At 42.8% G+C, this 21,641-nt stretch overlaps 1 protein-coding gene across 1 annotated transcript in view; it reads left to right on the top strand.

The window, feature by feature from the left end:
• Window positions 1-887: 887 nt before the first annotated feature.
• Window positions 888-21,641, top strand: part of LOC124594679 (hatching enzyme 1.2-like) — a 115,626-nt gene continuing 94,872 nt past the window's right edge. Inside the window, exons 1-2 of the mRNA XM_047133049.1 lie at window positions 888-901; window positions 9,750-9,861. Of these exons, the coding sequence (XP_046989005.1) occupies window positions 888-901; window positions 9,750-9,861 (126 nt within the window). The remainder of the gene's footprint in view (window positions 902-9,749; window positions 9,862-21,641) is intronic.

Raw genomic sequence — 21,641 nt, 5'->3', positions numbered from 1 at the left:
TCCTGCCTCGGGCATGGATATGTGTGATGTCCTTAGGTTAGTTAGGTTTAAGTAGTTCTAAGTTCTAGGGGAGTGATGACCTCAGATGTTAAGTCCCATAGTGCTCAGAGCCATTTGAACCATTTTTTTGTTATAACCGAGACCAAACAAATACCCAAGAACACTGGTTATTTAGGACCAAAATACGGGTATCGGTTTTAACCATCCCTAGTTAATCACATGTCTTTTGCCTTCGGAGGAACATAAATTCTCCCATTTTCATTAAAAAAAAATCTGTAAAACTTAATCTCAACAGAACTACTCAAATGAAGTTTTCTGCAGGGCCCATTTCAAAAAGTGTAGAACCGTTCTGTTGTTGTGGGAAACTTCTCTAGTTTTCTTCATACGAAATCGAAGAATGTTCGTCGGGAGGAACTTTCTCTATTCTTTTACTCAAGCTAAGAACATTGTCAGGTGAAGTACTATATTTTACAACTCGCTTTATTCCTGCGAACCTGCGAATATTCTCCGTAATTCTGTGAATAAAGTACATTCTCTGCTTTATTCATACGACTCGTTGAAACGAATGTTTGTGGCTTGGCTAGGAGTAGATTGAGGGGAGGGAAGAGGGGGTGGGGGGCTCACCAGTAGCGGGAAGCCGCGGCGCGACGTGTGCGGAACCACTCGACCGGCCGGCGGCCCCTGTGCCCTGCGTGGGCGGCTGGTGTGGTGTGGTGTGGTGTCTCCTGCTGTGGCGGCCTCCTATAAAGCGGCGCTCCGCCCTCGCCGCCGCACACCTGTACTGCGCGCAGATACCCAGCCAGCCAGCGTCGCACGAGACCGAGGCGTCGCCGCGCGCACACACGTACACACACGCGCCACCGCAACCGACGCCGACGAAACCGCCCATGACTTTACGCAGGTACGCGCCAGCTTTGCCAAGCTAATATACCTACTTGTAACGTTGTCTCTGCTCAGCTGCTTTACACAACACGGTTATATGCACAGGGGTAACGAACGTGCTGCCGTGCCACTTAAGGCATCGATACCTGATACTACCGCCAAAAACAAAAAATACACGAAATACATTTTCCTTTGCGAATACGGACGACTGTCCACTGTGCAGTGGAATAACGACAATGAAAATTTCGGCTGGACGAGGACTCGAACTGGAACTTCCCGCTTACCGTGGGCGGTCGTCTTACCATTTTTTTCTCTTTTTTTCACATTTTGTTCGTTGTTTATCGTTGTGTTTGGTCGTTGCGGACGTCACATGACATCCGCTACAGCTCGTTTGTTGATCCTTTCATTCAGATTTTTATTACAGAGGCCAACCAGCTCTCTGACCGAACACGCTGAGCTACCGTGCCGTCATATCAGACGCTTTTTCACAGGTCAGCACGTTGCCACAGAGCTAGCGAAGAGGTATGGTCCGGGACTCGAACCCGAATTTCCCGCTTACTGCGGGCGGTCTCCTTACCATTAGGCCGCCCGAATACAGCTCGCGGCTAGACCCAAACATCCATATATCGTCAATAATGTGAATACAACCTGCGTCGTACATTCATTATGTATGTTCTCGTATAGGACAGCAATTTCACTGAGCGAGGTGGCGCAGTGGTTAGCAGACTGGACTCTCAGGTGGGAGGACGACGGTTTAATCCCGCGTCTGGCCATCCTGATTTAGATTTTTCCTGATTTCCCTAAATCGCTTCAGGCAAATGTAGGGATGGTTCCTTCGAAAGGGCACGGCCGACTTCCTTCCCCATCCTCCCCTAATCCGATGAGACCGATGACCTCGCAGTTTGGTCTCTTCCGTCAAATCATCCCAACCCAACAGAAATTTCCTCTGTACTCCTATACATTGTGCAGTTTTCGCGTTTAATTGTATTCATGTTAGGCAGTCAGGCAGTTGTGCGTTCAAATTCAAGCGGCCCACCGGAGACGGTGTCGCAAAACGTGTTCTTCGTCTGGACCCCTTAGGGGTCCGCCGGCTCTTTCTAGGGGGTCAGCGGCCACCTTTCACCAAATCGTGTAAAATAATGAGTAAAATTATTGAATAAAAATGTGAAAATCAAATTCATCACTTTTTTTTCGTGTGAAAAACATGTGTACTTTTACTTCAGGTCGTATTCCCAAGCAGCCTTTGCGGTTCCTAAGGGGAGAACGAATACACAGTTTAGTGCCGGAGAATGCTGCTTCTCTGATCGACTGTTTCGCAACAATACGGGGGTCGTTTGTGCGCCGGCTCACGGAGGTAGATGCGCTGAAACCTTTTACGCATGCGCCGAGCGAGCTTTGTCGACCAACCACAGGCATCATTAAATGTTAAAATTGCTTTGTCGGTGCACTACCTATTTCATAAGTCGATTTTCGACCTTCAAGTTGTTTTCATTCATCTCTAAACCAAAGACTATTGATACTTCTGGGGGGGGGGGGGGGGGAGAGGGTGGAGAGGGGGGTCATTGGGAACATGAAACTTGCATTAAGAGGCTTTCAGTTCCCGTGGGTTTCGCTCTGAAATTTAAAGTTACTGTGCTCTTGACTGACTAGGGGTCCACCATGGATTTTCGTCTGAAGATGGAGGGCACCAGCTGAAAAGGTTGAGAAGCCCTGATCTGTACTATGAGAACAACAGACACTGTTTCTGGTGGGCAGCTTGAACTTGCGAGGGCAACTGCCTATCCTGCACACCATTCACGCTGTTCCTGACCCATCTGTATGTACCGGGTGCCCCTTCTAAGAGTCGTCAGGCGCATTCGCTCTGGTGTTTCGGCAGACATTTGCAATGTGTAGGTGGAGTCAGACCAAATTACTGATGACGTCTTTCATGCAATGCCCAATGTCGACGGAAAGCGTCGGTTTCTTTCCCATCACGAACAACAAGATTTTTAAAGTGGAATTTTGTGCACCAGTTTGATAGAGTGGTCCCAAATTAACCCAGTGCGAGTGGTCCCAAATTAACCCAGTGCGATATTCGTTTCATCGACATATATTAACAGGGACAATAAAACACGAAGAATAACCAGTACCGCAGCAGCGATGGCAGCTCCCGGGCCCGCGCAGACTGCCAACGCCATACAGCAGCGCTGAAGGGGGACTCGTTATTCTTCGTGTTTTGCTGTCCCTGTTAATACACACTGGTAAAACAAATATCGCCAAGGTTAATTTGGGACCGCTCTGTCGAATTGGCGCGTAACATTCCGCTTTAAAACGAATTTTGTTTACAACGGAAAGCAAACCGACGCTTGCCATCGACGTTGGGCGTCGCACGAAAGACGCGATGAGCAGTACCTGTTTTGGATGACTATTGCTACACACCCCAAGAACGAAATTGTTAATATATGTGGAAACACCAAAGAAAATACGACTGACGCCTCTTCGCCCGGAGGACACCAAATTTAGGTTCTCTTGTACTTCCATGAACTCCACGTGATACCGTGATACTTGACACAGGAGCTCCCACTATGGCCTGAAAATTGGCGATTTTTGTACCGGATGCACCACTAAGACAGCATCGACAATTTGTCATTGCCGTCAGATTTCTAAGATTCACAAATGGTGTAAACACAGAACTTACACTTTGTCCGGATCGTTTCAAATATTCGATGTCTTTTGAACTCTTGTAGACTTTCTGTGGAGATAACTGTCTAATTCCAAGTTCTTATTATATTCCGATTTGTAATACGTTGTAAGATTTGTTAACAGACGAGTCTCAGAGCTCTAGACCCATTACTGAGTTACTAATTTCTGCTACTCTTCTACTGCCCTGTGACATTATTTTTCTTTTAGCAGTTTCCAAAAGTTATATTGATAAGGGATTTATGAATATTTGGGTTGGCAGTAAACTAATTTAGGTGGATGTTTCGTGTAAAGCATGACAGAGATTCATCAGGAATTCTGGTCCTTGTAGAGTTTCAGAGACTTTCCAGCATTTGTTACTGTTGTTTACATGACTCACATTAAAGCGGTGCGATAGTCGGTGCTTCCTTAGTGAAGGACCGTTGGACAACATGGGAAAGATTTCTGCCATCATTTGCGACTGCTGGTTCCAACCTGGACACTAATATTAGTGCCATTAACAAATGGTTCAAATGGCTCTGAGCACTATGGGACTTAACTTCTGAGGTCATCAGTCCCCTACAACTCAAAACTACTTAAACCTAACTAACCTAAGGACATCACACACATCCATGCCCGAGGCAGGATTCGAACCTGCGACCGTAGCAGTAGCGCGGTTCCAGACTGAAGCGCCTAGAACCGCTCGGTCACTCCGGCCAGCAGTGCCATTAACAACCTTAACACAACCAAAATTGCATAGGATTACGTGAGAGATAATGCAGTCATTGAATGTTTGTTCTTCATTGGAGGCCACAACCGACTTCTTACCTAGCGTCACATTTATTTTGTCCGACCGTACTGCTCGCAGTCAACAACAGAATGTCAGTGTGCTCCTGGAAAATTCTTTGGTTTTTATGACTCTTCTGCCTCTTTTTTCAAAAAGGCCAGGTGCATTTCGACGTGTGATTGCGCTGCAAGTTACTTGTTTCCAACTACTGGTATTCATGTATAACATTAGTTTCTTGGCTATTTTACATTGTTCTCTCAATGAGAGCAAATATATTTAGCATCGAGAGTAGGATAGAGGCAGAAGCTTACTTTGTTTTCTTTGCTACAAACGGATCGGCGAAATCATCCAGAGACAGGAGACACTCTCTCCCTGGACGACCAAGCAGCTTCTGTGGGAGAAAGTGGCGTCCTTCCGCGTCTCAGATGTCTACTCCTGAGCAGTATTAGAGTTCGCTGCAGCATCAATATCTAATGAGGAGCGACAGCATTTCATGATCTCAATAATTATTCCGAGATACTGCTGGTGTCATAGTATAAAACATCTCCATCACATACGCTGCTGTCATGTGAAGTGATATTAGGCCAACTGTTTCAAGAATTAATGTGCAGGTAAGATAACCCGCCACAGGTAGTGCATTAATTTACTTTGTTACAAGTTTCGCTCAACAAACTTGAGCACCTACATGCATTGTCCTGATGACAACTCATTGAAGGTACAAAGGTCCCATCGGTTCCATGTGAATGAACTTTGTGGTGATGATGGTACCGAGTGGAGCTTTATACCTTTAACTTATTGCCATCATGCAAATGAAAATATGAATATGCTCTCGTCTGATAAGGGAAACTTGCAATAAAGCAATTTAGGACATGTCCTGCGACGGTTTGTCCGCACGTTAATACCGAATGGTCGCTGTGTCCCCTGCTGGTGACGGCTGTGTTCGCGATTTTTGAAGAGTGCTTGAGAAAACATTACGAGGAATGTCTTCGTAACACTCACAGTAACATGCGGGGATGTTGAAATCGTTCAAGAGCAAAAAGCGGGAAGAGAGAGAAAGATTTGATTCACTACATAATAGCGAATGTCGAAAGTAAATTTATTTTTGTTGTTTAAGTCTCTCATGTAAAGTGTGTCTCATAAACCCAGCGTTAATTGGATGTTATATAAATAAAAGAATAGAAAACCATTGATAATGAGGTAATTTTCTACAGTAACGACACATTAATCCCTAAGAACTATCATCTTATATTTGTTCTTCGTTGAATCAGCTCTATTTCGGCTGTTGCTCTGCCATAAGTTCCGTTGCCAGTCATTCTTGTGGATTTGAAGTTACTGTTTCGTGCTGCTCTGTTTTATGAGTTAGTGCTGATCTTGGAGTGCACAGCTCCTTATGTTTCATTGACGTCAAAACACTCGAGAGCTGTTAAAGTGTCCTCACGATGCAGAACACTACAGCTACCGAAAGAACGAAAGGAAGATTAGAGTTTAACGTGCCGTCGACAAAAAGCTTATTATAGGTGGAGCAAAGTTCGGATTACGGAAGGATGGAGAAGTAAATCGGCTGTGCACTTTTCAAAGAAATCATCACGGGATTTGCCCTAAGTGATTTCGGGAAATCAGTACACAGCTACCGACAAGTTGAAATTTTCGAACGAAGTAAAGCTTCAAATACAACAATGGCTCGATGACGCATTTAACCCACATTGAATGGAGGGTATAGTGCAAACCGGAGATTGTTCTGTGATGTTTTGGGGCCCTCCATCGGTGTTGCTGGAGTTCAATCTGGTGTTGGCCCACCCTTGGCCTTGATGACAGCTTCCACTCTCGCAGGCATACGTTCAGTCATGTGCTGGAAGGTTTCCTGGTGAATGGCAGACCATTCTTCACGGAGTGCTGCACTGAAGAGAGGTATCGATGTCGCTCGGTGAGGCTTCGCACGAAGGCGGCGTTCCAAAACATTCCAAAGGTGTTCTGTAGGATTCAGGTCAGGACACTGTGCAGGACAGTCCATTACAGGGATGTTATTGTCGTGTAACCACTCCGCCACAGGCTGTGCATTATGAACCACCCCATAACACCACCACCTCCGAATTTTACTGTTGGCGCTACGCACACTGGCAGATGACGTTCACCGCGCATTCGCCATACCCGCACCCTTCCATCGGATCGTCACATTGTGTATCGTGATTCGTCACTCCACACTAAGTATTTCCACTATTCAGTCGTCCAATGTTTACGTTCCTTACACCAAGCGAGGCGTTGTTTGGCTTTTACTGGCGTGATGTGTAGCTTATGAGCAGCCGCTAGACTATGAAATCCAGATTTTCTCACCTGCTGCCTAATTGTCATAGTACTTGCAATGGATCCTGATGCAGTTTGGAATACCTGTGTGATGGTCTGGATAGATGTCTGTCTATTACACATTACGACCCTCTTCAACTGTCGGAGGTCTATGTCAGTCAACAGATGAGGTGGCCTGTACGCTTTTGTGTTATACGTGTCCCTTCATGTTTCCACTTCACTATCACATCGGTAGCAGTGGACCTAGGGATGTTTAGGAGTGTGGAAATCTCGCGTACAGACGTATGACACAAATGACACCCAATCACCTAACCACGTTCGGAGTCTGTGAGTTCTGCAGAGCGCCCCATTCCGCTCTTTCACGATGTTTAATGACTACTGAGATCGCTGATATGGAGTACCTGACATTAGGTGGCAGCGCAATGCACATAATATGAAAAACGTATGTTTTTGGGAGTATCCGGATACTTTTGATCACATAATGTAGGTGCTATCCTGCATATTTGACGTAGGAAATGTGAGGTTCTGGGAGTGACAGTACAGAAGAGCAGGATATTTAGCCTGCATTTTCTAGACTGTGCTAGCAGACGATGTAGACGATCTGAGCTATAGGATAAGAAAGCTTTAAGAGGAATACAATAATGCAGGCCAGCAGGTGAACACCAAGAAATGTGAGTGCTTGGCCGCTGGAACGGAAAAAGTAAGTAGTTTGTAGGTAGATGGACTAGTAACTGTAGATGTGGAAAAGGCAAAATATCTTGAGGTAGTCTTTAATAAAGAATGATGAAATCACTGGTAGGATTAACAAAGACCGAGAGGTAGCAAGAGCAATGAACTCTGTTTTGTGTAACAAAAATATAAGAAGAACAATGAAGAAGAGATTGTATGCGTAGAGCAGCTTCGTAAGGAGAAAAAAAAGATATCTTGCCACTGAGGACTGAAATGGATTACCTAAGACGAAGTTCGTGCTGTACTAGGATGGACGGGATAAGAATCCGACAAAGGACGAACACTAATTGGGATACCTGTGACAACGTCCACCGAAAACAGCTGCTGTCGTTTGGCCATGTGAATAGGATGAATGACAGGATATCACATAGCATAGTACGGTGTAAGAAAAATGGTCGCCCACCACGCAACTAACAAAAGGATTTGGAGGAGGCAATAGAAGCAAGGAATATGTACGTTGAGGAGAGTAGGAAATTTGATAAGAAATTAAAAGAGGGGACGTGAGAGTATAGACCTAAAACCTTGCAAGCTGCAACGATATAGATATAATAAACCTGCTCACAGGTAAGAGGAAAGCTATGGGCAGATCGACAGAATACATTTTGAAAAATCTTGGAGGGCTATCACAGTAACGGGGAGGAACGGAAATAACGTACAGCTGAACCAAAAAGAGAAGCGTCTTCTCCTGCAGAAGTATAGAACGTGGTCAATTTAATGAAAAATTACAAATCTCTGAGAAATGGTGGAATGAGTGTCGAGCTTCTAAAGAGGGGCGGCACTACTTTGAATAAAGGTACACATAAACTAATGTGTTTAATCTGGAATCAAGGAATAATTCTAGGAGAATGGACTACGATGTATTCCAGCCCCTACATAAGAAAGACGACAACACATGTTGCTGTGACTACTGAGGGACAGCTCTGTTGATTGTCGCATACAATGTTTTATCGGGAATCCTGTAAAATAGACTAGTCTCATGTGTAGAAGATATGGTGCATGATTATCAGTGTGGCTTTAGGCCTAATACATCAACAATCAACCGCATATTTGTACTGAGACAAATACAAGAAGAAGTATATGAATATGATATAGAACTGAACAACAACTACGTGGACTTCAAGCAGACCTTCGATAGTCTAAATAGGGAAGAAATGTTAGGAGATATAAAACCGCTTGGCATGCATTCAAATATATTTCGATTATTATGGCAAATTTTGGTAGGTTCCAAGGCAATGATGACAGTGGGTGGGGAAGTAAACGACTATTTCGATATCAATAAAGGACTTACACAAGGTGATGTTCCTTCCGTTATGCTTTTCAATTTGCACTTAGAAGCAATTATAGATAAACTGCAAATGCCTGCAAACACAGGTATAAGGACCACGCAGTTGGCTGAGTATGCTGATGCGTTACAGTTATTAGTGAGCGAATGATGTCACTATAGAGAGTAGTCGTGGAACTGTAAGAAGCCACATAGCATAGGCGACTGGAAGTTAAAGAATCAAAAACTAAATTTAAGGAACTCCATAACAAAGTGACAGCAACATGGACAACCGATCAGCATCAGGTTCTAATTTTTAGCATATAGGGAAATGATGGACTCCATAGAGGCAGTCTCGTTACATTGTCGTCTTCGTTTCTGGTGTAAGCAGACGTCACGACAGTGAGGGGAGAAGGTCACGGAGACTGCTACAAGAAGAGCGGCATCACGCAAGTGGACCACTTAGCACATTAAATATTTTTGAAAAAAAAATGTGAAGAAAGGCGAGTTCATTTTGTTAAACTAAACTTAAACTCTGCCAGAACAGGCCTTGGAAGGCCCAACAGCTCGACCGGCCGCCGTGTCATCCTCAGCCCACAGGTGACACTGGATGCTGATATGGAGGAGCATGTGTTCAGCACACCGCTCTCCCGGCTTACGAGACGGAAACAATGCTGAAGTTCGTCAAGAATACGTTTGTGCCAGGTGGTTTCTACAGGACTGAATTTTGGGTCCTTACTAGCAAGACAAAAGCCTCTGAAATGCAATTTCTTCGATCAGTTGTAAGGTTGACAAAGAGAGAAAGAGAAAACAAGGCATGCGGTAAATATTCAACATTTGTGGCTTAAATGACGAAATCTTAGATTATTGACGAAATTGGAGATATCATATACATGATTAGCGATGGAAGCTGATCAAAATCTGCCTGCAGGTATAAGCGTAGACGATTCCATAGAGTGCGCATACCAAGGAAAAAGGTGGAAAGGTATAGTTTGAAACTGGCAATGTGTCTAAAGCCCTAATACACGAAGAAGAAGATGAAGAAGAGGCAGATGACGATGATGATGATGGTAATGATGATAAGTAGTTTTGTAGCCAAGTGACCGTCACTGCTGTTTTTGCTGACATTAGATGGTGTCATGAAGAAGGTAACCCGAGAGAAAAGGAGAGGTATACAGTGGATCGCCCGGAGGACCTGGACTTTGCGGACGACATCTGCCTTCTGTCCCACACTTTCAAGGATGTGAGTGAGAAGCTTAAGGAATTGGAAACAGGAGCTCAGAGATTTGAATTAAAAATAAATAGGGTGAAGACTAAAGTGCTTAGGAGGAACAGTAAGGATACACTAGCCGTGAAAGAAGAGGAGATTGAGTAGGTGGAGAGCTTTTGTTATCTGGGAAATATTGTTTCCAAAAATGGAGAGGCGACAGAAGACGTCGAAAGTACGAGGGTAATCCCAAAAGTAAGGTCCCCTATTTTTTATAAGTACATAGACCTGTTTCTTTCTACAGTGGTTTACATCAGTTTACAGCTTTAACATTTAGCTATTTTCCGTTTTCTGCCGATGCATTTTTGTAGGCGCTGTGGCAGTTTTTGTATTCCCAAGTAATACCAGCTCGCCGCCATGCTGTTCAGAAAGTTATGAACCTCTTCTTTCACCTCGTCGTCGGAGCTGAATCGCTGGGACCACAATTAGCGCTGACAGGTACTGTGAGACTCTAAAAAAACTCAAACGGGCAATTCAGAACCTGAGAAGAGGAATGTTGAGCAAGGGCGTGCACATTCTCCATGACAACGCTCGCCCACACATCGCTCGGCAAACCATTGCTCTCTTTCAACAGTTTCAGCGGAACACAATCACCCACCCACCCTACAGTCCTGACTTGGCGCCCAGTGACTATCACTTGTTCCATAGGTTAAAAGAACATTTGGCCGGAAAGCGATTCAGCTCCGACGACGAGTTGAAAGAAGAAGTTCATAACTTTCTGAAGAGTATGGCGGCGAGCTGGTATGACATGGGCATGCATAAACTGCCACAGCGCCTACAAAAATGCATCGGCAGATATGGTGATTATGTCGAAAAAAGCTAAATGTTCAAGCTGTAAACTGATGTAAACCATTGTAGAAAGAAACAGGTCTGTGTACTTATAAAAAAACAGGAGACCTTACTTTTGGGATTACCCTCGTAATATCAGAAAGGCAAAAGGAGCCTTTGCCGAGGTGCGACCAGTTTGGGCTTCTCGTGAAATATTGTTGAACGTAAAGCTTAAAATCTTTGACTCAGATGTAAAATCTGTTCTCTTTTACGTGTGTGAGACGTGGAAGGTGACGGCTCAAATTAAAACAGATGCTTGAGGACTTTACTGGGAGTACGCTGGCCAAATGTTATTTCAAACCAAGAACTATGGCAACGCATCCAAGAACGGAATGCCGAGATAACCGTAAAAGAAAGGAAATGGAGATGGACTGGACACACCCTGAGGAGAAACCCGCAACATATGCCAAAGCAGGTCTTAGAATGGAACCCACAAGGAGCAAGGACGAGAGACAGACCGAGGTCGACCTGGCGCAGGACTGTTGAGCTGAGGTGGCAGCCTTTGGCCACTTCTGGAGTACCATGAAGAAGATGGTAACGAGCAGTGTCAGATGGAGAGCTCTAATATGTGCCCTATGCTGCACATCGGAGTAAAAGGAATTAACTAAGTCAAGACAAGGTATGACGAGATATAACCCAGGGTCCGCCGTGGCTCTCCACAGGTCTGGGCTAAGTACAGCACACGAGAGAAGAGCGCGTAAGACGCAATGGCTTCTAGTCAGCTGGTCGAGAGAGCCAGGACAAGAGCTGCGACGTTGCGGCAGCCTAGGCGGATGACACAGCGACACGAGTGTCGCGCCGAGCGGCTCCGGCGTCCCGAGCACGTGTCCTCTTCAAGAAGCGGCCGTCGAACTCTGCTCGGGGAGCGCAGTTTGCACAACTGTTTCCGAAACCCTCGAAGCACGTCCCGCTCTCGAGAAACCTAATACTCTTCCTCCCTGCGGCGCACTCCGGCGTCACTACTGGTACATCTCGACTGACGGCGCCTGGCCGGGCTACAGGCCTCGGCTCTTTCAGAAAACCAAACAACTCCTTTGCGGTATTCCGTGAGACCACAGTCATCGAGTCCCACTCGCTAAAAAAAACCACGCCGTGGTATATCGACAACTAGGAAATAGGAATGTTAAGATGCAGCTCCCTGTAAAGAAGGGGGTCCACTTGGATTTTTCATTAATGGGTTTAGTGAAGCATTTTCTACAAAGAATTGAAATAACATACCCAGCACGTGTTTCATAATGATGCATTTGATATTTTACATCTTACTATGTAAATAACTTTTTTTCAAATATTAATTCGTATCAGTAACAAAGCTCAGAGCTAAAACTAGTAACACCAAGGTCATCAGAAATGGAGTATCAGTGCATTGAGGAAGGAAATAACAGTAATGATAATAGTAATAATAATTGGCAAAGAAAATAATTAATGTCATAAGACAATCAACACGATTTAAAGGCCGGCCGAAGTGGCCGTGCGGTTAAAGGCGCTGCAGTCTGGAGCCGCAAGACCGCTACGGTCGCAGGTTCGAATCCTGCCTCGAGCATGGATGTTTGTGATGTCCTTAGGTTAGTTAGGTTTAACTAGTTCTCAGTTCTAGGGGACTAATGACCTCAGCAGTTGAGTCCCATAGTGCTCAGAGCCATTTGCACCATTTGAACGATTAAAAGTGTGAATCTGATATCGTTTGTTGCATTCAAATGTCAGAATCTTAACTATAGAACTCAAAAGTTCTACATTATTTTTGAAACACCCTTATCAAAATTCTAGTTTTAAATCCACTTATGAAACTTAAAATTTCCAGTATCTGGGTAAATAAAAGTGGCTCACTCGTACTGTAAGTGTTGCAAAGTGTGAAATGTTGAAGAAGCTTTTCCACAAAACAGATACCCTTAAAGTATTTTGTAAATTATCAGTGATAAGTGGCTAACTTATATATATATATCAAAGCTGTTCGTGAATTACCTATTCTAGTTTCCCCATATCACTTTTATATACCCAACCTGCTGGGAAGCTGCTTAAATTCGCAGCTGGTACTCTTATCACTCCAATTTCCAGTCGCACTAAATTAAAAGAACTTAATTAGGCTTCGGGCTACTCCTGATTTGGATTTAGTTCCATATATCACATCCTTCATTTCGAGGAGACGTCCAAGGTCTTGTTCCGGCTCTTTGTACTGGACGACTACAAAGTACTGTATCTTCCGCGTACTCCTCTGTGCTTAGCCCCAGGCCGTAGCAGAACCTGGAGGGACTCTGGTTTATGTCTCACCAAACCCTCTGTCTTAGCTACGAAAGTACTTCACCATTCGTTTGATCTAATTGTGGTGTTTGGACATCCAATATTTCACTTTGTATGTTGTAGGCTTAGCATCTTTCGCAAAAACTTCGCTCAACAATTTCAGCAAGGTAAGAAACAATTTGGCGTGGTTATATGAACACAGACGTTTTGATACTTCACAAAATTTATAAAATTAAATCTCAGCTGACTGATCATTCAAGTAGTGAAGAATTTCTCTGCAAGATGTGTTAGCTACTGCCAAATCTTCTGTGTTGAACTTCATGGTCCATAAAACTTTCTCGTTCCTGATGCTGAATCCAGAGCTGCGCTGGACATCTTCGAAGGTGCTCCTTGTTCAGCTCATTCTTACCGACTGACGGGTCCGATGTACATCCGTACTGTGAAGGGACGAGGTAGAAGTATAGACGTGATGGGCAGACATAATCCTTGTCAGAGATAAAGCTTAACTGTCGAACTGTCGTCTGTCAAAGATAACACTTAGTCATTGATTCTGTAGAATCAGTTTCATGGCTTCTTCTTTTCTATTAAATTAACCCCAAGTTTATATATATCTCTATGGACTCTCTATTGTTCCTGTATATAAAATTTTGTTTTCGGAACATCTCATATTTTTTTATGACTGAAGAGCGTGTTTCGATACAGTTGACTTTTTTTCTTTACCCAGTTGACAAAGACTTTCATGATCCTTCTGTCATGTATGTTCTTATTGGTTTTAATGCAGACCTCATTAGAGGTATATATATCTCGCATGCCGACAGAGGAGGGCGTCTATGCTATACAAATCTCAGGCGTTGACATATTTTCTTTGTTGATAAAATGAAGGGGAGAGAAATAATCTTATTCCATCGTTCTGTTTTATTCTTGTCCTTCAGTAGACTGCTCTTTGTTCGTAAAATTCTATTTGCTTCTTTTCCTGAATAGCAATTTTTCTCGAGAACTTACTTCAGATGTTTTAATTCGGCGTCCAGGAGTTCCAGCTCCCAAATTCCTTTCGCTCTACCGACAAGACTATTGATGACACTCCTCTTTTGTTGTGGATGGGCGTTAGTGTTCTTATGTAGACGTTTTCCCTTGCGTGTGCTTAACGAAAAACTTTATATTCCGACCTTCTGTCTCATAACTAAAACATCCAAGAAGGATACTTCATGTTCACTTTACAGTTACATGGTAAACTAGATTATCTGATTTATGTTATTTTGATAGCAAACAGTTCTTCTAAAGCTGTTTTACCGTGTTACCAGGCGACAAATGTTTCATCCTGAAACCGATACCAATGATATAGTTTCTTATTTGCTTTTCCTAGAGCTGATTTTTCCAGGGTTTCCATATAAAAATTAGCGATCACGGGATCGAATTGTAGCACCATCAACTTGCTCATAAAATTCAACATTCCACTGGAACTGACTAGAAGTCAGGCAATGTATGAAAAGAAAAGTCAAATCCCCTGGGGAAACTTGTATCATATAAACCATAACTTCGTTAACCGGATCATAGTAAATAAGGCAACTATGTCGAAACTTAAAAGAGTATCTCCAGGAACCAAAATTTCCCTTCAAGTTTCTCGACGAAAAGGAGCGAGTCTTCCATGTATGAGCTAGTTTTCCCAATGTACGGCTGTAAACGAGTTGCCAGATATATTGCTATTTCATATGTGGGGGAACTGATAGAACCAACAATGACTCTCAGTGGAGGATCAAATGTTCAAATGTGTGTGAATTCCTAAGGGACCAAACTGTTTAGGTCATCGGTCCCTAGACTTACACACTACTTAAACTAACTTATGCTAAGAACAACACACACCCCCATGCCCGAGGGGAGACTCGAACCTCCGGCGGGAGGGAGTGGAGGATCTATTTTATGAATTTTGCGCAGAAAATTATGCCTGTAACACAAAACTTCAGGCTTAAATAAGGGTTTTTATCTTCTTTTTGAATTGAAAGAGAACATCTGATTTCTTCAGTGCGCCAGTTGTAGGGTCTTGAGTTTTTTTCGCATAGTTCTGACGTTAAAAGATTCAAAATTTTGTTTCGATAATCTGCTTTATTCATAACAACAGTACCATTCCCTTTGTCAGCAGGAGGAAGCACTACCTCTTCATCTGTGTTTAAACCATTGAGAGTCTTTCACCTTTCGTGAAATTAGTTATGAAATGTTTACTGCGACTTAATACTCTTGGGATTTCGATTCGACTTGCATCTGCAATTTCTTTAAGGAGAATTTGTATAACTACTTCTACATTCGCGTTAAACTCAACTGAGACTTTCGTAGGTGTCATAGCACAGTTTGCTGTTTCTGCAAGGACGGAAATCTTGTCTTGAGACAACAGCGACTTACTAATAACAGTACTAGACATGACCATATTATTTGCATTTCCTACATTACTTTGCAGTTTTTCGAAATTCTTCTTACGCCGTCTAGTGGCTGTTTCCTTTATAACTTCCACAGTTCTATCTGTGTTTTACTAGCAATGAATAAAAGCAATTGCAGCAAGTTGTGATTAACAGAATCCATTTCCCGTACAGTGTATCCTTTCTCGGCGTAGTGCTGCTTTTGTATAAATAAATAGTAGAACTCAAGATGTCCAAATGATTCTCTTCAGTTTTAAATATATCGGTATAGAAGACGAGTCTCTACAACGTCACAAGAAAGTAAAAACACTAACTAAAAACTCGCTCTCTTCTTAAGTAAAAATTCCAGGCGTCTGATTCATTTCCTAGTATAGTCTTTTGATCACACCGTCAAGGCTTTCACGACCAGATGTCATAGCGGCGGGTGAATCTTCCAGGTGTCGTGGAAATGAAACTTTTTAGTTCTTAACGTTTCGTCCAGAGCGGCACTATGCAGAGTAAATGATAGATATCAATTTTAAATAATTTCAGTTCAGAAACGTCTTGCGATTACACACAGTTTCCGCCAACTGAGAGAAATTGAAATGATTTAGATTCTACTTATATCTGTCCTAGAGATATAAGGAATCCTATTGTTCATCGGATATTCGAGTAGCTTATTTTCCGCGAGGACGGAAGTTTCTGCAAGTCATGGTCTCCACAGTGACATCAGCGAACGCGTAGTAGCAATTAGTGACTCAGTGTTTGCTCTATGGCCGCCGCTGTCGCTAGCAAATGGACGGGGGCAGGCGAGCTTTGTTTGCTGTTTACGACAGCGGCGGCGGCCCTGCACACACACAGCGCCGTGGGACATCGGGAGTGGCCCATAGCGACTTCCGCAATGCCGCGGCGCGTAGGCACCTCACATCGCCGGTGAATTTGCATTTCTTTAGTGTCGGAAATGTTACACAGTGTCCGCCCCCCATTGTAGCGGCATCAGGCGAATACATGCTGGAGAACGTGGCTGTTTTTGAAGACAAATGTTGATGGTGTTAGGACAGTAACCAGCCACAAATTTACTTTAAGTTCCTTTATTCAAAGGAAACCGTTACCGGTTTCGAATCGTTGTGATTCATCATCAGACGGTTTACACGCTTGCTTTCTTTCTGACATTTGGCGTGTTTTTATAGATTAATTGTTCTAAAATATAAATAAAACATAATTATAAACACGTCACACACAGATGGTTGCGTTACAGATTTTCGTTGCATGTGACTTACGTGAAACGTCGGTTTCGAGTGATTGTTTTCATAACGTTCGTCCAATCGATGTAAATGCATTCCCACTGCATCCTCGTTGTTGCACACGTAATAGTTCTCACTGTACACTTTAGATTTGTCGCTGAGATCATTTCAACAGTGAGAACTATTACGTGTGCAATGCTTCATAACATAACATGTTTGTTGTGAAAAACGACATCCCCCTATGACATAGACAAAAGAACTTCATACAAAGAAGTGTGTATAAACAACTGAGGACAAAGACTTTGTCTGGCGCGCACTTTTTTTGATAGCTATATATAATTTACTATTGACGCCAGAATCTTCTAGAAAACCTGAGCGCCAGCCGTTGTGGCCGAGCGGTTCTAGGCGCTTCAGTCTGGAACTGCGGGACCGCTACGGTCGCAGGTTCGAATCCTGCCTCGGGCATGGATGTGTGTGATGTCCTCAGGTTAGTTAAGTTTAAGTAGTTCTAAGTTCTAGGGGACTGATGACCTCAGATGTTAAGTCCCATAGAGCTCAGAGCCATTTGAACCAAAACCGTAGCGTCACTTCAGTTATTTTAACTACATCCGGTTGTTAGGTGAATTTTAAATTTAAAATTCGCGCAGAAAAATCAAATAACTAAAATAGTGGCAGTAGTTATTTTGACTAGATTTTAAGTTCGAATGTTGCACAGTGGGAACCCTATGGGTCTTTCTTTACGTATTGATGTTACGTAATTTTCCACTAAATAAAATATTTTGTGCAAAGCCAACTAAATTTCAATAATCAAAAAGTAAATGCCGGCTGGTGAACTGGAGCTACTCTCAGAGGTCTAGTGTGGGTTGTCATTATCGCATGGTAGCGAAACTTGGTACATGTTGTAATGCATAAATGCCGAACCGATTGACGCTGAAAACCAATTTGTTCCAAATCTGGCCATCAGGTGTAAATCTGGCGCTGTGAATGCAGGAAAGACGTATAGAAATGTTTGCATGTATGTTGGATTAGGAACAGGACGTGGGAAAAAAAGGTCAGACACCTAAGAAAAGCGTAATGTTCATTTTATTATTAACTTCCACTCACACAGTTATTTCAATATGAACACTGGAGACGTCGACGAGGTGCTGTACAGCGCCAGTTTTTCATCTGGTGGCTAAAACTGGAACTAATTTTTTTTCCAGCGTCAATCGGCTCTGCATTAACACCTTGCGTACCTACCAAGTTTCGTTGCCATACAATAATTACAGCCCACACCAGACCTCCATGGGTAGATGCATTTTAATTGTAAACACCCGCTATTTAGCCAGCGAATAGTAATGTGTGTGAAATCTTATGGGACTTAACTACTAAGGTCATCAGTCCCGAAGCTTACACACTACTTAACCTAAATTATCCTAAGGACAAACACACACATCCGTGCCCGGGGGAGGACTCGAACCTCCGCCGGGACCAACCGCACAACGAATAATAAATTTTGGTGTTGAATAGTTTAAATAAAATTTCATATTCTCGTAAGTTTACACAACATTCATAACATGCCCGCATCGGAGTAGTGGTATGTCTCGTATACGCTGCAGCAACACTCTCAGATGGAAACTTTTTGAGTGCCCCTTACACATGTAATCTACACCAAGTGGCTAGTTCTATTGCTATTCTACATCTATGCTGCCCTGCAGATGTGGATGCACCCTTTGCACACACTTCAGGCCATTGCTGAAACTAACATTATAGTACACTATCAAGTTACAGTTGTATTTTGCTTTGAAAATATTTCATAGCATTATTTTAATGTTAGTTATTACCTAAAGATAAGTGTTTGATTTCTGCCAGATGTTCAACAGCAGTTTTTTTCCCCTTGGTCAGAAAGCGGAGTAAGAGCGAGAGTTTGGGAGGGTGTGGTTACATTATCACTAGCGCAGTCCTCGCTTAAAATGAAGTTATGTTGCGATCTCGACTGAAAGCTAGAGGAAACTCCAGATTACCAGGATGTAGATTATCCAGCTTGCGGGTTACCCGATCATAGTGTGCCAATTTCTAAAAGAAATTAAAATAAAACATGAAGTATTCAGTTAGAATTCGTGCGAATATATTGCTTTGGAACACAAATATCTGGTAGCAGAAACGCAGATGACTATAAGTTCCTCAACTGGATAAATAGTGGTGTTTATGAGGCAGGATTTGAGCAACTAAATGACGCGGACGCATTGAACAAGGCGTATTCGGGAGACGAAGAGAGCGAAGCTGAAGCGACCGAGGGACCAGTTATGTTTACTGAGGCACTGAAATGCTTTGCTGTGTTATTAGAGTATGCAGGACAACATCCCTTTGACTATACCGATGATCTGACTCTTCGAAAAGTGAGGACGACCCCGTCGTCAGGAGAAAAAGTTACTGAAAATCAGAAACCGAAACAACTTGTCCATTATTTTCCGAAAGACAGATTAAAACAAGCGGTCTGAAATACAGTGTAAATTTTCGTCTAGTAAATCATAAGTTAGGGGAGACTGGGTGATATCGGACGCGGTTAATATTGGACAAGAGCCATTTCTAATCTCGGCCGCTATAGTCGGCTCCTATCGCACTACTGCTGTGTGAACTGTGGAGGAACGAGATATGTAACGCGATTCTGAATCAAAACAAGTGTGTGCTTCGGATTGCCAAGAAGTTATCTGCTTCTAGTGTATTTTTTAGTTCTTGCAGCTTTGGAGTTTTGTTTTTTGCTTGATAGTATGTAATATTGCATTTTTATCATATCTTTAGATAAAAGTGACATTATTCTCTATAGTGAAGGCTAAGAAAATATCTAACGATAGTAAGAATAACGGGAAAGCATAAATAATAGTAAAACAGTCCGATCTATTGTTTGGTAGTTATGTCAGTGTGACTCCACAGACGGCGCTGATACCAAGGACTTCCTTCATCCGCCAAACAGTTCACAGATAAATATTCTTCAGCCGACAGCAGATTTAGGCGGCCTCGCCACTTCATTCGGCCAGTTCCCGTTCCTGTTATGAACGAGTCACCAACATTTGTCAACGAGTAACGTTCCATTCTCGCAGTTGATGCTTGATGTCGCAGTGTGTAGCTATGAATTGAGGCCGAACTAAATTACTGTCACCGACTGCAGTCTTTCATTGAGATTGATTAGACCAGTTCAGAGCTCTTACTTCAGTACCACGTCCTTCTGTCAAACTAAATCTGCGTCTTTGTCGTCAACATCCTTTTAACGGATGAGTGTTAACTGTTTCTCATTATGTTGCCAACGTTATTTATATTTTAGTATATCGTCGCCCTGTGACTGTAGAGTTGCAGCGTATAAGGCAGAGGCGTACACATTCCGCTTTTAACCTGCCTATGCTTGCCTCTTAGCCAGGCAGGCAAGATGGCGCTTGTTATCAACAAAACGGGCGGGCTGCTCTCTACTTCCATCCAAGCCTAGCTATGCCCAAACCAAGCAGGCTAAAGGAGTCTTGTTTACCCGCTCGTCTCCCGCTGTTCTATGATACCTTGCAGTTTATTCTGTACGCTTTCTTTGTAGTGTTATGAGTAGGATTCGGAAGTTGATAAAAAGTCTTTCTTTACCCGAGCATCACAAGACGAGAGTACATGAAATATATATTCATTTTGTGTTATTGCAGGCCAAAAAATGATGGATTTTATTTGTTCTGTTCTTTAATTCTGGGCGTATATCGTGTTTACGGATTTATTTCGGTATGAGTGGTTTTCTCTACAACTTCATGCTCTTTCGACTAGTATTAGCTTGTCTCAATTCGAACCACAATCAGGTCATCTGCAATACATGTTTTGTATAGTAAGAATAACCATACCAGAAAGTGGATATCTTTTGGACATAAGAACCTGAAGATTTCTGTTATAATGCAACGCTAACTAAAGTAAAGTTTTGAAAGTCTAGTTTCTGCAGCCTTAGTGTGTTGCAGCCAAATATGACCATAGTTTACCATCTTTAATTACTTTTCCAGAATGTTTATTACAGGTTCTTTTAAATCCTCATCGCTGTCTTTTATGTCATATCATTGTCTCTATAGAGCTGTACCATGGGAACAAGGAGAGGATATTGTTTGGTGCCCAGTATCCTCTTCCTGTAACACAAACTGCACGCAATTATTAACTGGGTTCTTTATTCACAAACTAAGAGATGCTTAAGCTTCCATGTGCTGTGGTACAAGCTCTTCTGTATAGTCCAATCTAGCCTCAATGCTGTTGAAGTACAAAGCCCGATATGTACACTATTCTGCCTGATTCTGAGCTACAGGCTGTGACTGCAGCTCCGACTCGGTGCCATGCTGGAACTCACTCGGTGCGACAGACTCGAAATAACCAGCCCTCCGGTCAGCTGCGGCTGTCTAAATACTGGCGGCCGAGGGGGCGTTGGCGCCGCGTTTCCAGCCAGTCTCTCGTTGGCCTTGATCGATCTTTTTGTGACCTCTACGCTGCATGGTGTGCTGAAGCCAGCTTATGCCAGCGCAGGTTCTCTGAATTCATTCTAGGTGGCCAAAGTAGTTCATTCTAAATTCTCCAAATGCATTTTAGTATACACGAAATTTGAAACTTCTGGAAACACGAAATTTGTTTTCCATATTACATTAATCTGAAAAAGTACATGTCTGAAAGAAGAAGCTTTTCGTTCCTAGTAAGCATTCTTCACACTACTTCGCATACCACCAGAATGTGGTTTTTAATGTCAATTAATCTATATTTTTTTCCTATTCCAGTCAATGTTTGCCATAAATTTTAAAAAGACTGTATACTGCTGAATGGCCTAAAGTCCTTATCACGCAATTCCACACACTTGTCAGCCACTAAGTTTTTGTCCTCTTTCAAAATATTTATGCAGTAAAACTGTTGGTAAAATTTACAAACATATCGTAGCACACTCGTGTTTCCCGAATGAGTTTTAAGTAACTTCTTAAACAATTTTCAATACGAGACACTTACCGATTTCGAGCAGTTTCATGAACAAAACAGAACATTTCTTTACTAGACTTTGTTTGATCACGAGTATACATTCCCAATTTTTAAT

This window comes from Schistocerca americana, chromosome 1, assembly GCF_021461395.2.
Source record: "Schistocerca americana isolate TAMUIC-IGC-003095 chromosome 1, iqSchAmer2.1, whole genome shotgun sequence".
NCBI classification, from domain to species: domain Eukaryota; kingdom Metazoa; phylum Arthropoda; class Insecta; order Orthoptera; family Acrididae; genus Schistocerca; species Schistocerca americana.
Note: the sequence above shows the minus strand (reverse complement) of the source record. Positions and strands in the feature narration are given on the sequence as shown.